This window comes from Coptis chinensis, chromosome 2 (assembly GCF_015680905.1).
Source record: "Coptis chinensis isolate HL-2020 chromosome 2, ASM1568090v1, whole genome shotgun sequence".
NCBI classification, from domain to species: domain Eukaryota; kingdom Viridiplantae; phylum Streptophyta; class Magnoliopsida; order Ranunculales; family Ranunculaceae; genus Coptis; species Coptis chinensis.
The window spans coordinates 8,192,139-8,204,197 of record NC_141457.1 but is presented as its reverse complement, the minus strand read 5'-3'; the positions used below and the strand labels follow the sequence as shown (position 1 = coordinate 8,204,197).

General features: G+C 36.3%; 1 protein-coding gene across 2 annotated transcripts; it reads right to left on the bottom strand.

Annotated features, from left to right (window-relative positions):
• Window positions 1-478: 478 nt before the first annotated feature.
• On the bottom strand, window positions 479-10,905 carry LOC147514685 (coatomer gamma-2 subunit, putative / gamma-2 coat protein, putative / gamma-2 COP). Of its 2 annotated transcripts, none has more exons than XM_086584648.1 (18): window positions 10,627-10,905; window positions 10,298-10,395; window positions 10,173-10,223; window positions 9,976-10,089; window positions 9,674-9,874; window positions 9,482-9,583; window positions 8,827-8,934; window positions 8,430-8,663; window positions 5,081-5,331; window positions 4,392-4,563; window positions 4,144-4,299; window positions 4,004-4,054; window positions 2,947-3,087; window positions 2,677-2,874; window positions 2,424-2,555; window positions 2,150-2,320; window positions 1,229-1,468; window positions 479-1,105 (listed from the first exon to the last, which is right to left on the bottom strand). In XM_086584648.1, exons 1-18 carry the CDS (start codon window positions 10,670-10,672, stop codon window positions 911-913), a joined length of 2,661 nt encoding a protein of 886 aa, XP_086440774.1. In that variant the 5' UTR covers window positions 10,673-10,905; the 3' UTR covers window positions 479-910. The 2 variants fall into 2 exon arrangements, with proteins under 2 accessions (XP_086440774.1, XP_086440777.1); XM_086584651.1 differs by having other exon boundaries at window positions 10,298-10,392; window positions 10,627-10,783.
• Between the last annotated feature and the right edge of the window lie 1,154 nt (window positions 10,906-12,059).

The window sequence follows — 12,059 nt, the reverse complement described above, 5'->3', positions numbered from 1 at the left end:
TCACATTCTAAACTAGTCAAATGCAAATTACTATGGGAAAAAGGAAAAATCCCAAGGAGAACTTGATCTATAATTTCGGTGTTATACCTAATAAAGCTACAAAATCATCTAAGAAAGGGTTGATAGTCAGTCTCGAACAGGGTTGAAATCATCTCTAATGCTCCCTTCTCCCAAGACGATTCATTCATATATAGCTATTCAGTTGAGTAATAAGTCCCATATTTCCTACTTGATCAAAAGAAAAAAGAAAAAAGTCCCATATTTCCTTTCTGTTTCAGACTCTCAATTCCATACAATTGTGACATCCCAAAGTTTCATACTATCAAGTCTTTGAGGATTATTGAGCGTCCTTAACTTACTAATGGAACCAGCTGGTGCTACTTTCAGAAAACTGCGACTAATATGCTTCGAACCCCCCAAAATTTAAGAGGAATTTTACCACTGCACTACCACACAGACAAAAAATTGACAAATACACTTTCTGGAATAATAATATGCATTGTAAAAAAATTGTATAAGCCCTCTAACTTGGATTGGTACACACCAGATTAGGAAAAAGTATATCACTAGACTATAATAAACACCAACATATTCAAGAGTTGTGATGAGCTGATTGTACCAACACAGGAATTTCTAATACAAATGCGAACAGGACTCCATTGTTTAATTTCCGATTCACAAAAATCTTAATAGAAAACAAAAGAATGGTCCATATATGTACTCCCTCCTGAAAGTTAATTTTCGATTCCAATATGAGCATTCTGTTTCTTCACTTTGATTTGGACTAATCCTTGGGAGCCCACTCATCTCAACTGATTACAAAACCCGGCTCCTTTTACCTTTTATATTGTCCCACTCAAGGAGGGAAAAAACACAACCTGAATGTCAGCAATGATACAGAACCCAACAATCAGCCGCTGGAGACTATCTCGTGAATAGCATCACTGACTGCTTGATCTTCAGACCTAACGGCTAGCTTCATCGCTACTTGCTTTGGACCTTCAACTCCGAATGACAAGCGCACAAGTACTTTGACATTACCCATGAACACACCTGACAAAAGACACGTGTGCGATCTAGAATTGCTTGGTACAACTTCGGTGCCCTGAAACACATGCCAAACAGAGGAACATTATGAACTTAGTACATATTATATACATCACACCATCAGACATTCCAACCTTATAGGTCTGTCCAAAAGCACAAGGTCCGGGCAACAAAAACCAACCTCACAGGGCTGCATGCCAAGAATGTTGATGACTGCACTCACTGCTTCTGCCAAGCTCTCTCTTTGACCAAGGCCATACTCGTCAACACGCTCACAGTTTGCGCCCATGCTTTCCCACGCATTCCTGAAATTGGAGACCCCCACTTTCAAGATATAATCAGCTGCAACAACCTCGAGCTCCTCCAGCTGGTACTCATCTTCAACGCCATCATCCTCAGCTTCGCCAGTGGATGGATCGACCTGACAGATACAAAAATACATACTGAATAAATAATATAGGTCTATGTCTCTATGACAAAGAGTAGGGACCACACGTCTGAGACAAGCCCACATGAAGGAGGTGACACAGACAAGACTAAAGTGCTTTGGCATGTCTAACACATGGGAATCATCAAGATACACAATAAGACAGTTACTTATATGATGGAATGGCCATAAATAAGAAGGAACAGAAAAAGATGATGCTAATATGTTAAATAGTTCTCACTCAAGAAAACCTTTATACAAAAACTTCAATCAGTGTTAAAACCACCCAAAACCAACTGTACAGATAGACAGCTTTTAAGTGAAATATATTCAATTTGAATGTAGCTCACAGTCCAACTTCAGCAGTCTTACAAATCTTACTACGTATATAATGAGGCGCATAGGAGCCAGCCGGTTAGCTGTCATGGTGTCCGACATAGTGAAATGATGTTTATATCATTTGGACAGAAAACAAGTTTTTTGTTCCCCACTTTTTCTTTTTTATTTCATTTTTTTCAATTAGGGTTCCACCACTCATTTTGTGCTTCTGCTCATGTGCTTCAAAGCTAGTTATTATAGTCTTCACTGCATGGCGGTTAACATTATGCGTCAAATCATGACCACGGAGGAAGCAAGACTATATAACCTACAAATGCATAACTGGAAATACCATACCTCTTTGACAATGAATCTTAACGTGTTACCAAACTTCCCAAGAATTGCGCCTTCTGGCTTCTCAAACGCAACAAAAGTCTGTCCTGGTGAATCATAGGGCAGGGATCTTAAAGGCTTAGATGCTATTTCTGAGAAATCTTCTGCTTCAGAACAATCCACTTGAACTATTACCTGGCATCAAGCAAAGGGGCAATGTCAAAAAGTGTTCTATTGAAAGGAAAAGAAAGACAAAACAGAGACTCAGAGAAAAGGAGAGAACAAAGCGGTCATTTACATTTTCCAGAAGTTGTTCAGGAATAGTGTTTGTGCAGTTGTACTGGAATACGACATGCCCATCATAAACATGCTTGACAACATTAACAGAATATTCCGTTTCTGCTTCTGTCAGTTCTACTGGTGCGGAGGACTGAAAAACAGTGATGGGAAATAAAGAGCAGTCTACGGATGCACCAAGAACACTTACATTGTACGTGAATAAAATTTAAAAAAGAGCAGTATTCTGTATCTATAAAGTCAGATAAAAGGACCTTGAAAAGCTTTCCAAAGCTTGAAAATTCAGGAATAGAGGAGAGAATTTTCTCGTATGCATCAAAAGCAGATGCTGGAGCACTAGGCGGAGCACCCAAACCAGATTGTTTTTTACCCGGGGCTTTTTTCTCAGCAAGAGGCTGTGATTTGACCTCCTTGGGCACAGAGTCGATGTCAAAAGTTTCTTCTGAGGGCACCTGTATCAGTATCAAACAGATTAATAATGAATTTAGCGGCTGAATATAAAGAAGATACAAAAGAGCACCTACATAATTTTTCAAACTAGTCTCCAAGTTGATTAATGGGATATCTAGAGATCCAAAGAGAAAGTCCTTCACATCCTTGTCAGTTTCACTAACTGAACCATCACCCACAAGCATATTCAGATACAGCGTTGCTCTATCACGAACCTGCAGACAATAAACATTTCATGTATTTAGGACATGATTTGGTAATTAATAATCTTAAAGATTATATTTACAATAATCTGAAACCTAATAATCATATTCTGAAGATTGAAAAAATGTACAATTGAAGTATTGTAAAGTATCACTTATCTCACAATTATAACACACCATGTAACTATGCAGCCAAAAGTGCTTTAGAATGCAAACACTATCACAGCAGTGCCAAATGAGGGTAAACCTAGGTTTGCGCCAAATGCTTAGCAGAAAGTGGCAACACACCAAACTTGTTTAAAATTACAATTCTCATAGTTGTATCAAACCTTCTATTAAGTAAAAAGTCCAAAGTCCAAAGAATTGTCCCTACGCACCAAACTAGCTACATTTTCAATGAAACACTAACCTCCCTAAATATTGCATTCTTCAGTCTTCCTCAATAGGCTTCAGTCAATCCTTAAACCCCCTCTTAAGTCTTAACAGGTATTTTTCACTCACATCCAACAAAACAAAGAATTTATATTCGTGATTCTTAATTCATTTCTGACTTCCTACTCGTCAAATACATAGAAAATGCAGAACACTTTAACTGATAAACTAATAAGAATTTGTATCCGTCATTCATATCCTGGATTCTTTGTGCATTTGGTAAATAACCTGTAGCTGGTGTAAGTCTGTAACTTGGTTTAATATAACTTTCCGTCAAAGGGCCATAGGGAAATGCCCTCAAAGAAAAAGATGGAGAATGCACAACAGTCTAAAGATCTTGTAGGTTGATAAACACATAACAATTTGAAAATCTTATATCTTGATTAAAAGAAGATAAAAAAAAAACTGGCCAAATTCTTAAGTTGAGGATCAGGCAAGAAATAACAAGTAGATCATGCATGTGTCAAGAGAATAGTGAGTAAGTTGCTAAAATTACCTCGTCATCACAGTCAAAAAGACAGCGCCTCAAGAGGACATATATGCGAGGCTGCGACATAATAATATTGCAGTCACCTTTTAGATGCTAACATTAGCCAAAAGGAATTATGAATAGAAGAAAAATAAAATCTAGAACACCTTTAAAGAATCAACTAGAGCCCCAAACTTTGCCAAGGTACTAACAGCACCAGCACGAACAGTTGCATTCTCAAGAATTACCCTATTATAGATATATCGTATATATTTGCTGGGATCTGATGTCTTTGGGCCTTCATTTCCCAGAAAATGTAATATCTAAAACAAAATGAAGAAATAAAAACAAAACATATAAGAGGAAAAACAAGAGAAAAGGAAAAGATAAATAACAAAAGAACAAAAATGTCCACCTGAGTTGAAAGATATGTGAATTCACAATCTTCAATAAATTCACATAGATGAAATAAGCCACTTTCTTTGGCCTCTGGGATATCGCGTATAAGGATGACAATTGAATCAACAATGGCCTTCTTGTACTCAAAACCCCCTTCTTCCCTAAGAATGTTGCTTAAAAAGTTCATCCTAAAAAAAGTTACAAGTTAAAAACTGAACTTTGTATGTATATGAAAGTTAATTCAATAATAATGTGATATATAGGACATGATATATTGAAAAGCCGAAAAACTAACTACTGTATTCGGTAACCTATAAATAGTCAGGCATATAATTATGTAAATTACATATGTAGCAGTGAAACAACTATTGATTAATTCAAATAACTCAATTAAAATATAGAAACCGAAATTCATAAATCCCTAATATTATCTCATGAAATCGCAAACATAAATTAAAAAGATATAGTTACAGAGATGTTCTTATGCCTTATTGAATGGGCTTCATCTAGTCAAGAAACATAGTTTGGCAACTAGAAGATTCCCTGAAACCCTAAATCTCTTCTGGTATAGGCTACAATAATTAAAGAAATAATTAACTCCGGAATAAGGGGCCTAGGTTGGAACCTCAGACCACCATTGACAATTTAACACACATGCATCATATATACAACATAAACTGTATCAAAAAGACTGGGCCAACTCACAATGACCGATATTTAAGAGGGAACTTCAAGCAAAGGGATCGAATTGCCTCAACAACAACAATCTTGAACTCATCGGCAATATCAGACATGAAATTGGTGATTTGTTTCATCAGGCGATCAACACTCGACTCATTCCCTGTTTTCAAGAGTGTAGTGATGGCAAGTGTGGCAATGCTTCTGTTCTGATCAGAAATTAAGCTCTCCATGTCTATATTGCAATTTGTAACTGCCATAGGATGTGTCATTGCAACCTGTAAAAATTGCAGAAAAATCAATACAAACAAAATAAACAGAGTTCATTACATGGACTACGTATAGTGATCATAACTACAAACGACCAGCAATGTTACCATTTATGGGATGTGTTAAAAGGCTGATTACCTACCACCACCATACTTCAAAATTTTTGAAGATCATCCAATCTTCTTTAAACCCCCACTCAGTCTCTTTCTAAAAAAATTAAATGCCACCTTCTCCTACAGTTTCTACCAGCTTATTAACAGTTTTTCCGCCTATTAATTAAGACAGTCTAAGTGAACTGACAATACAATCAGCAAAAGAAAAACATCACATTCTCAAGTTCAGTCATCAAACTCGTCTATATTTCTTCCAATTGAAGGCAGATGTCAACAATAACAACACTTTGACTATGGGAACTTCATAACTGCAACATTGCATCTAAGAAAAATGGTCTATTTACAGAATGAAGTAATCTTCTTTATCCCAAGTCCAAATTGGGTCGTAAAAACATTTAGTAGATAGAGAGCTTCTTCTTGAAACATTTGTATGCATATGTCAACAAGATTGGAGACCTTCGAGTGATCCCAAATTTCTTGAAAAAAGAGCCTTGTGTGGAAATGCCTATAGATGACTTCAGAGTAAAGCTTCTTGGATGTCGTTTATCTGCTTCCAAGCATTACCTGAGATTTCATCCTTTTAACTAGTTCCAATTGTCCAGTGGCCTTCTTGTCAAACCTTGGGAGGTTGGGCCCAAGGTCTTAGGTTCCTTTACCACCTTTATAGGGATGGAAGGATTCAAGGGAATAAAAATACTAACCATCACAAAAAATAGAAAAAAACTGTTTAACGTTTTTCTGCTCTGTGCTATGTAGAACATGTTAAACTAATTTATCAATGACTACTGAATTATCTTTTAGATTTTCTGTCTTATGTTGACTTACACATTTTAAAAAGTCAAGTAGATATGGTTTTCTACAACTATAGAGATTTCAATGTTTGATTGCTTTTCCTTCTTGAGAGTAAAATTGTTTTCTTAACTTCATTTAATCGGTAAAAACTTCTGATTTAGTGCAATATTTTGGACAAAATAGCACAAAATCAGAGGTACCAAACCTCTCCTTATCAGTGATGCTCAGTGATATTTTCAGAAAAATCAGATTTAAAGACTCGTCTTTTCATCCGATACACTTAGTTCTATGCTAAGGAATGTACCATCAAGGTTGTTTGTTTTACCTTGTGTTCCTCAATTTTGGGTACATATGGTAGACATGGACTCTTGAATGGCCAGTTAAAATCATATGGAATGAAACAAAAGGAAAATGTAAGTTCACTACTTTGGACGAGTTAGGAAAGAGATCTAGGAAGTCAAAAATCAAGGAAAAACTTGCATTTTGGTTAAGTGGCCCCATATTTTGGAAGTGAGAACAGAAGTTGTTGAGAAGGGTCTGAGGATTGTGAAGTAAAGGGGAGGACCTAGGAGGGGCATACCAAGGGATGATTGCTTAAGGCCAGGCACTTATTAAAAGAAACACAAGGGCTCTAGGCCAGTAGGATTGGAATAAGAAACCCCTATCCCAATCAGTCCATTTATTTTAGCCCATGGTTATCACCCTTTCTTTCCATTTTTCTCTCTAGAAAGAAACCCCTCTCGATAGTTCAAAGCTTCATCTCAGCCCATTTCCAATGTTCTAAAAAACGCAAGGCGGTAGTCATATGGTGGGAGGGCGCCTAGACGGGATAGACGCTAGGCGGTTTTTTTCCTAATATATATATATTATAATATATAGTCGTACACACCCATACCACAAGAAATGAAGAAATCAAACATTTTCCATAATTCAAAAACTAGTAAAAAGATATTTTACATTGCGTTGTAGTCTTTTAAACTCATTCAAACCTTAAGCCTTAATGGGCCTTTTGTTTTTTTTAATCATTTTTCAAAAAACACAATAAATAAAAATAAAAAAATTGAGCACGACTAGACCACCTAGACCCACATAATCGTTCCACAACCGCCATATCGCAACCAGTCCATTTACTTTAACTGGTTCACCTTTTCATTTCTTTTCATTTTTCGCTTAAGAAAGAAACCCCCCCGACAGTTCACCACTTCCCCACAAACCCCTCTTGAAAGTTCAAAGCTTCACCTCATCCCAGAGCATACAGTACATTACAGGCAATGTTTGAAAAAAAAAAAACCTTTAAGCCTCAATGCAGAGAGCCTCCTTGAGGCTTGAGGATAGCCTCAGAGGTGTATGAGGCGTATATTTTTTTTATTGAAAAAAAAAGTGTTGATTGTTCTAATAATAAATAAATTAAGAAAAATACTAAACTCGACGTCAAATACCGCGCAACAAAATACAGAAAGGAACTTGATTTCATATGAACAAATTTACTTATGCAAGCATAAAAGTCATTGAGGATATAAGTTTTAACTTGCTAGTGACTTTGGCAAGCTGCATAGTTAAATCTTGAACAAAGCAAGAGATATAGCATTACAAGGAACAAAAAGAATTACTAATACATAAATACTCAACAAGTAATATATCAACATCAAGATACTAAACACTAGGAAATAAAGATTGCTATATAGTAGTCAGCAAAACTTTCCCATTCTAAGGGTTAGGGGCAACACTGCCTAGTTATAGTGTGGGCATGAAATTTTCATACTTATCGGGTAACTATATTGTCTTTCTTTATTTTCTTTCTTCCATTTTTTTAAGGAGCTGTAAAGGGATTCAATAGGCATAGGTAGTGAGAACTACGCTTCAGTAAAGTGAGGTGTAAGCCTCTTCAACTAACAAAGAGGCTTAAGCCTCGGAACCTTTTTTAAACATTAATTCCAGGTCTGCCCTTGGAAAGGTAGATCTTATGGCATCTAGGTGTACTTAAAAAAATAAAAATAAATAAAAATAAAAAATAAATAAGAGGATTCTATTTTTCTGTAAAGTAGATCTTTTGGTGGTAGAACTTTAAAAAATATACATACGCGATAACTCTATGTCTAATAAATGCATTTGATTCAATAAAGAGTGATCTTAGACTAAATTTTGGTAACTAGACATGACCCCCAAGACACACATTAAGATTAGATGCAAAGAAAACTAACCTTATTTAGAGTTCGGACAGCAGCAAAACGGAGCACTGGCTTAGAAGAACTCAAAAAGAGCTGTAGAACAGTGATTGCAGGAGTTAATTCACGATTGGTCACGCCACTTAACTCTGTTATTGCTCTAGCAGCTTCAAATATCACCATCTCTGCTTTGTGTCGCAGACAACTCTCAAGATAATCATAAAAAGGGCGGTCACCAGTTTGTGTGTTATTGCTTGACTCACGTATAACCTGCAAACAAATTGTTACACAAATTGTTACACAATGCAGAACATGATTATTAATATTATACTTTTCTTTACTAGTACACATTATGAACGGCAAGTGCAAGTCACAGATTATATCCATGGCATGCCATTCTAGTTGATGTGTAAGTCTTGTGAAAGAAATATACCTGACTGGTATATCTGATCAGAAGGCATTGAGCCAAAGGCGAACGGACTGTTCCTCTCGTTAAGCTGGTAACCAGCTTGCTAACTGCTAGTCGGTCGTTCTGTCGTATCTGCAATTTGACAACCAAATTCCACAGTAAGAAATAAATCTGAGATCAGCATTCACATATCAGACACACATGAATGCTTACATATCTAACTATTGACAGAATAAGAAATTCCATATTCCCTCATATAATTATGTAACCTTGTGCAGCAGTGCACGACAAAGTATAGCCAGAACTAGAAAATATCAGGCTTTACTAAGTCGACTGAATGAAAACCAACAATTGAATGTACCCAAGTTAAGACTAAAGTGTTTAGGATATAAAAGTCAGTAGTATCCTCTTCAGGCGTCAAGATGTGTACATACAAAGTGAGGCTTCACAAGATATAAAGAAGCCTCTAATGTTGAAATAGAGGAGAAAATACATTCATCACATCACCAGTGACATAATTGCCAAGAAACACAAGCAACAAATACAACAAAAGTAAACAACCAATAGAATGTGATTATGTGCTATCTGAGTATTAAATTCCTTGAGACATGAATAGGACAACCTAATTCAAAATTGGAAGCAATCACAAAACATTTAGGAATAAGTTAAACATTCAGACCTGGTGTAGGAGAGCCAGCGCATGGAACTGTACAAGAGCAGCTCTTGATTGCACAGCCTCTTGTACCTCGTTACTCCATCTTTTAACAATCTCTGGGTTTGTCTGTGCATATACAAACAAACTAAGAAGTCAAGTCCAATTCCTAACAAATATCACCTACCAAGAATAAGAGCAAGGGGCAGTTGGTAGTACCTGAAGAAGATGAATTCCGCTAACAAGAGCAGCACTAGCAACAACAGGGTTTTTGTCAACTATCGCTTGCTTCAGATATCTTTCTATTTGAGTGAGAAGTGTACCATCAGTAATTCTACAAAGAACCCGTATAGCATTGGCTCTGTACATGTCAGTCTTGCTAGTCATATCCTTCATCAATGAGCTTGTGACGATAATGACCTTTAATAAAAAGTATTACAACAAGTCAATTTTTAATATTACTAAGGAAAACGAGTATATTTCAAAAACAAAAAAAAATGCTGAAGGTCACAAATAGTAACCTCATCGGCAGATGGAGAAAGTTCTTTAATGATCAAATAAACCATTCTCCTCAGTCCTATTTCCTTTGACTGAAAAAGCTTCGTAACTGAAAAGAACACTTCCGTAGCTTCGACCTATAAAATGTAAAGCACATTACATAATTAATTTCACAAATTAATAAAATGGAAGTAATAAAAAAAATCAAGAGTTTGTTGACCTTTGTGAAATTGTCTCCTTGGTTGAGCAAATAGAGTAGTTTCGTAATAACCTGTAATAATACAATCCATATTACAAACTAATAACAAGAATGCAAATGGCAGAAATAAACGAATAAAAAAGTACCTGAGAACATCTCTTAGGATCAAGTTGTGGGTCATTGAAAACCCTAGCTTCTTGCAAAACTGCTCCCTTCTCGATCCCCAGAAACGGTGAGTATTCTGCTGAATAAACCCAACAATCAATCAAAACGACATAAATCACACACTTAAAACGAGATCTACATAACTAATCCACATTAGATCTGATAAAAACAATCGGATCTCCAGTCCAATCAACACTCTACACCTGTAAAACAAGTCAGATCTATATACAAAACCTATGATCTAGGTTTCAAATCTCCAAAACGTAATTTCAAATCAATTGAATCGAATTAGAGATTTGAAAAAACTCACCTTCGTCATCACGATCATCATCTTTCTTTATTAGTGGTTGAGCCATTCCACTAATGCAATTTTTTTTATTTTTTTAGGTTTGAAGAGAAAAAAAATCAGAATGAAAGGCGTTGTTGTTAACTTGTTATTTATATATATATAAGTAAAGGAAGTTAGACAGTAGTAGTGTAGTTATGTGACTGACGAGGAAGGGAGGGTAGTTTGTTAACGGTTGAGATTAGAGATTAGAGATTAGAGATTAGCGGTATTGGGATATGAGATTGTGGGATCGATGGATGTGGTGGGTTCAGATATGAAAGAGTGATGTTCATCATCATAGATCCGATAGATCCGTAGTTAAGTTATTTTATTATTAAGTACCTACTGTGTTTTTTTTTTTTTTTTTTCGATAAGAAACTCTTCATTTACTTTAAACTTTGAAAAGGGAAATTACAATTTCAGATGTCCACCTAGGTGGCGGACTGATACCGGCATACATATTTGCCCACTTAGCTAGTTTGTGGCTTCTCTGTTACGAGTTCTAGGAATCCAGAAGAAATTAAAATTGTAAGGCTCTAATGTCAGAACAGTCCTTTAGTGCACTTTTTGCCTTCTCATAGTATTCTTCTAGGCTCCATCCCAAGCTCTCTTCATTTCCGGCTAACGCCTTCATCAGTTGTTGGTTGTCCCCTATGATCACCGCATTTTTAATTCGTACTTTCCTTGCTAGAATCGCTGCAAGTTCAGCTCCTTTACACTCTGCTTGGATAGCACCTACACACTTGAACTTGCTGTAAACTGCTCCCATTATACTCCCATCTTGGCTCTGACACACTGCTCCCCTTCCTGTTCCCTTCTCAAAAGCACCATCAAAAAAGATTTTGAACTAGCTATTGTACTTCTCAGTTTCCTCTGCACCATAAATTGGAACTTTAGTCCCTTCTACATTCCGTGAATTCTGAGGACTATCAGTTTGGAAAGCTTCTAGTGCTTGCAATGTGTGGTGAAAGACATGGTTATAAATTTACTGATGAGATGGGAATCTCTTTTCAAATTTTATCATAATCCTGGACTTTCAGATTTCCATCAGCATGCATAAGGCATATGTCATGGCAAACTTATTGTGTGTACATATTTTAGCAAATAAATATGTAACACGTGACAACATCTTCTTAACGCCCGGGTATGGTCTTAGTGTGGGTAGAAAGTATTAGAACACACTTTAAGTCCATGTCCTGACTAACTCACTTTCTAGGTTCGGAAGTGAAATAAGAAGAGGAGGTTCGGAATTGGTTGGAGTAGTAGGTTTGGATTGCTAACTCCTGACTAGGAACTCCAAATCTGGAACTACCAAGTTCGGAACTCTAACTCAACTCCAACTCCAAATCCGAACCTAAACATGTTTCCTTGTTGTTCCAGTCAATAAAAAGGACTTACTGATTTGGGAAACTAAA

What these genes read in the sequence shown, in the direction of transcription:
- LOC147514685 (XM_086584648.1), bottom strand. Translation starts at nt 10,672, where the DNA reads ATGGCTCAACCACTAATAAAGAAAGATGATGATCGTGATGACGAAG. An exon ending in GCGGAATTCATCTTCTTCAG is followed by an intron (nt 9,584 to 9,673) that starts GTACTACCAACT and finishes GTATATGCACAG; the next exon opens with ACAAACCCAGAGATTGTTAA. An exon ending in AGACTAGTTTGAAAAATTAT is followed by an intron (nt 2,875 to 2,946) that starts GTAGGTGCTCTT and finishes ATACTGATACAG; the next exon opens with GTGCCCTCAGAAGAAACTTT.